The following is a 4,459-nucleotide window of genomic DNA, read 5'->3' as shown; positions in this document are numbered from 1 at the left end:
CATTGCTTCCGGGTACGTACGTAACACCATGCATCATCCAAACTTTATCCTGCTCCTCCATCACCTACCAGTAATTACTGTATTTGATCTCTCTGCTAGTTTGAGGAGTCAGAGGCGTTATGTGAAGCAGAAAAATACAGGATCAGAAAAACAAAAAGCTGTAATCAGGGCCTTGAAGAGGTAATTGTACATCTTCACTAGCCTGAGAGCGGACGTCCTGCACGCAGCTATCCGGCCGGTCACGCATCGCATGGTGATCCGTGCAATATGATTTGCGAATAGAGTAAAGTGAATATACATCGCTCGATACAGTCGGGTGGGCTCGGCCCGGGTACAGGTCTGACGCTCAAAAGTGGACAGACCGTGCAGTGTGGGGCATTGTTTTTTGGCACCCGGGCCCGGCGATTTGTCCACAAAGTTTTGTACGGGTCAGCGTGTCGGCACAGCTCGGGCGCATGCCTTGCGTCCCTTTCTCGACTGGGAGGCAAAGAACACGCTGAACCGCAAGAACAGCAGCCGTTGCTTCCTGGTCCGCCTTGCTCTGTTCATGGCGATCTCCGGAGCGACGACGATGGTGGCCTTGGACTTTGGGTGAGTGAAACTCTGCCTCTTTAGTTGTTCTTCCTTGAAATCTATAGCTCAATGGCTCGCTCCCGTCGCCCGTACTGCAGATCGACCTTGGCGGCAAGAGATTCAGAGGCGCGTGAGAGGGCGTGCGTGTTGGCCGCGGGTGGCGCCGCTGTGGCCGAATCGGCCGTAGGCTCGCCGGATTCGGCCGTATGAGCGGGTATGCGCCAGTTGGATCAGGGGGCGGCTTTGACTGATATCGAGTTCTCCGGAGCGTCAGGCACAACGTTTAGTTCTGGGGGCGGAGATGTGGCGTCCGCAACCCCCGCCGGCCGTCGTCTCGTACACCCCCATCCAGTCCATCCACCGCGGTGGCACGGCGGCATCCTGCGTGACAATCAGTTCTGGGGGCGGGGGGCGGCGACGAGATGTCAGTCGTCGTCTCGAGTTGCGCCGTGCAGTCTTCACGTCATGGCGGCCCGGCTCTAGCAAACACCACCACCCGCGTTGGCTGGAAGCGCAGGTACCTGCTGAATCTCTGTCGCCTGCTGGGTCGGCCGGCGACACCGGGAAAATCTTCGATGCTGTGTCTTGCAAGATGGGCGCAGCTCGCCGTGCACAGTGTTCAGGATTGGGTTTCGTTGACGCCGGGGGAGGGGATGGCCCAAAGGTGTGAGTGCGTTGATTTAATTAAGTGCGTCAGGGCGTGGTTGGGGGGTTGGTTTCGCTCGACCGCGTGTGCCCATCTGTGTTCTGACATGAGGTACATCCAGACTTTTTACCGGCCGACCGCTGTACATAACAGCCCGGGTGATTTATTACATCTAATGGAATATTACATTAAAGTGGCGATTACATGTAGTTCTACTTCACCCACGTTGCACAGTCCTGCTAAATGCACAACATATGATTCAAGCGAGGGATATTGGGATTCTAACGCGAGATGCTTGTGCATGTTTGAATGATGACGTGCAAACGACCGGGAGCATGGTCCTTAAATACATCCATGGCGAAAAGTGTTTACGTTATACAGTGCCTCAGTGCAACGGTAATATTTCGTCCTCTCGCCCTGCACACGGACAGTGCTCTGCAGCGTGTCTCAGTTTTTCTGTCAGCGCATTGTTCTTCGAATACGCGAAATACTCCAAGTAGCACGTCTGGCCGCTACTAATCGCAACGCTGTGCCAGCCGTCGATGCGCTGCGTGCAGCGATGCACTTCTCGAACTAGACCTTTCCTCAATCCTGCTCTTACTGGTTCTTGCTCACTTCTGAACATATCCACATTGCTTGCTTTTTACAGACGTCATATGAGTTCAAAAATTGGTACGATAACCTCTGTACTTGCAAAGATCGTATATACGATTAAGCACATCTGTGATGGTTATTAACCATGTGTTCCAATCAATGGGCAGAGTCGGCTGACGAAGCAAAGGAATTGCTGGCGGATCTCCTTGGTAAACACCAGCGTCTCTTCATGGTCTTTTGTTCATTATTAGGACCTTGTAACTCAAAAGCTTCCAGAATACAAGAGACCTGATCTACTTATATTGTCCCGCTGTTTGAAGAAATCAGATGTGATTTTGTATATATATATGGGAACTGATGAAATTTTGGGATGACCTTCAGATGAAACTGTACGATCTGGCTTTCAAACGTTATCCTCTGTTCCGAGCCATCCACTTGAAAATGAAGGTAAAACCTTGCTTGTGTTTTGTTCACCCGTAACAAACTTCATGGTCAAAGTTGTTGTTTATATTTTACCTTCTAATATCATAAAATTGATTGTGGTTTGGGCGTGCTGTTGGATTGTGGTCAGAATCAGTGCTGTTTGAATTTCGAAGTAATAATTCTGCGCTACAAATTATAGCAGCAAAGTTCATGGTCAAAATTTTTATTTAATGTAGCTGCCATTTCAAACTGCCCAACTTGTCGTGTTAATTCATAACTGCAGTCGCTGTTTCTAACTCCCAAACTCATCGCAGGTGCTCAATTCCTCCAACCCATCCCAGGCACCTTCACAGAAGCTAAAACTTCTTGGCCATCGACAAATGCAGGTAAATTAGTTGAACCTCTGCTTGGTTGATCTCTTGTAGTGTTAGTTCTTACTAACACTACCGCAAGCGACTCTTCTTACACTAATAAAAAAACATTGATCTTATCATGGACTAATCGAAATAAACGTTCACCTTTGGTCCTGAAACATTCGCTGTTAAGAGAACATTGTCATATTATGTTGTCATAATACTTAATCAATCTTCATTCTGGTGCAGGCATGAGTAAGCATGAGGGCGAAGCAGGTTGTCACAGCATCACTGCTCGCCAGGATTCAGATGGGAGAAAGAATTCAAGGGATGAACTTGCAACGGCTGAGCAAGACCGTGATTCAAAACGGCAACGGTCAAATGGGGCGCCTGGTGAAGCAACTCTGGTAAGAATAAGACAAAGAGTTCGGTGAACAGTCACTGGGCTTAGTAGGTTTCCTTTTAAGAATATATAGATTCATTTAACTGGCAAAATCCATCCTGAGGCCTGAAGGCATCTGGTGCTGTACGAATCGGCCTGAAGCCTGAAGTTACTGTCTGTCTCGGATGATGATCATTAACTGGCGCGGTGCTTGTCTTTGCGCGTGCAGGTGATGCCAGGGTATTGTGCTGTGGAGAACTTGAGCGCCAAGCCAAGTGGTGGAGAGACGGCCGCTCCATGAAGTACATATTCTGCTGGAGCGTTTGGCTGACCCGTTTCGCTGATCGTTTTACCTGCTGCTTGAGGCTTGCAAGTCTCCTGGAACTTGTGACAATGTTTCTTTATGATGCAACTCTGTTACCAAGTACTAGTGCTTGTGTTAGGACTACTATCGATCACTTATATGACACTAAAATATGTAAGCTGCTGAGTAATGGGTGATGCTATGTACTGTAATGATGAGGATTTATTGCTGCTGGAATGGGAAGATCCGTGTTGTGTCCCAGGTTCCTGTTGTTGCTAGTCCGCTCTTTAGATTTTGGTTAGCTGCTTCTCTTGGATTTCTTCTAGTAATGGAAATTGGGGGATCTTTTAATAAAAATACGGAGTAGAATGTAAGCTCTTGTTATTCGGAAATACTAATGTCCACATGTATGGCAGTTTTGCAACTCGCCCACATGCGTGCATCATCGTCCAGTGCAGTTTGCACGAATCTTGACACTCTAAGGTAGAATTTGCATGCCACGTAGGACGGGGCTGGTGTATGGGCGTTGGAGAGTTTGCCTACACGCCCCGCACCATGCTGTTTGCCAGCTGCGTTGTGTGGGCAAACTAGTTTCTGCCCACACAGCCATCACCTAGTCCATTCGCGTGTGGGCGAACTGTTTTTTGCCCACACGACACTCCTACGTTGTGGATGGCAACTGCAGTTATGCGAACGTGGCAACTAGGTAAACATACATGGCAATTATGATTCTTTGCTAGACGGCAACTGCAGTCGCGCATTCGTGACAACCAGATAAACACACATGGCAACTGTAATTAACCATACATGGCAACTATGGTTGGACCACACGTGGCAACTAGGTAAACACACATGTGAACTACTGTTTGACCATATGTGGCAAGTAGTTAATCACACACGGCAACTGCGGTTTGATTACACGCGGCGACTACCATAAATTAGACATGGCAACTATAGTTAACAAAAAAGATAGAGTTGACATGCTTTTACAACTACACTTGCCATCCCGGATAACTATATCTGCCATCCAGGATGGCAACTAAATCGTCATCCCGCGGGTACCTAACGTAGCTGCGCCAGGACATGTGGGCCTTTTTGCTTCGTGCCACACGCACGGGATAGAGATGAGTAGTACATGTTAGGCGTGTGGCACGAAGTAGTTGTGCCCACCCGTGTGGGCAATT

The 4,459-nt window shown here is 48.5% G+C and overlaps 1 protein-coding gene across 3 annotated transcripts; it reads left to right on the top strand.

Moving 5' to 3' along the window:
* The first annotated feature begins 224 nt into the window (after positions 1 to 224).
* LOC123054560 (uncharacterized) lies at positions 225 to 3,553 on the top strand. 3 transcript variants are annotated; one of them, XM_044478351.1, is made up of 8 exons: positions 226 to 591; positions 672 to 1,090; positions 1,869 to 1,891; positions 1,981 to 2,022; positions 2,195 to 2,260; positions 2,551 to 2,622; positions 2,839 to 2,996; positions 3,201 to 3,553. In XM_044478351.1, the coding sequence occupies exons 2-8, from the start codon at positions 996 to 998 to the stop codon at positions 3,270 to 3,272; spliced, it is 528 nt and encodes a 175-aa protein (XP_044334286.1). In that variant the 5' UTR covers positions 226 to 591; positions 672 to 995; the 3' UTR covers positions 3,273 to 3,553. The 3 variants fall into 3 exon arrangements, with proteins under 3 accessions (XP_044334285.1, XP_044334286.1, XP_044334287.1); XM_044478350.1 differs by having other exon boundaries at positions 225 to 591; positions 672 to 1,891; XM_044478352.1 differs by lacking the exon at positions 672 to 1,090.
* Positions 3,554 to 4,459: the final 906 nt, after the last annotated feature.

This window comes from Triticum aestivum, chromosome 2D, assembly GCF_018294505.1.
Source record: "Triticum aestivum cultivar Chinese Spring chromosome 2D, IWGSC CS RefSeq v2.1, whole genome shotgun sequence".
In the NCBI taxonomy this organism is placed as follows: domain Eukaryota; kingdom Viridiplantae; phylum Streptophyta; class Magnoliopsida; order Poales; family Poaceae; genus Triticum; species Triticum aestivum.
Note: the sequence above shows the minus strand (reverse complement) of the source record. Positions and strands in the feature narration are given on the sequence as shown.

What these genes read in the sequence shown, in the direction of transcription:
- LOC123054560 (XM_044478350.1), top strand. Translation starts at nt 1,762, where the DNA reads ATGCGCTGCGTGCAGCGATGCACTTCTCGAACTAGACCTTTCCTCAAT. An exon ending in TCATATGAGTTCAAAAATTG is followed by an intron (nt 1,892 to 1,980) that starts GTACGATAACCT and finishes ATCAATGGGCAG; the next exon opens with AGTCGGCTGACGAAGCAAAG. An exon ending in ATTGCTGGCGGATCTCCTTG is followed by an intron (nt 2,023 to 2,194) that starts GTAAACACCAGC and finishes GATGACCTTCAG; the next exon opens with ATGAAACTGTACGATCTGGC.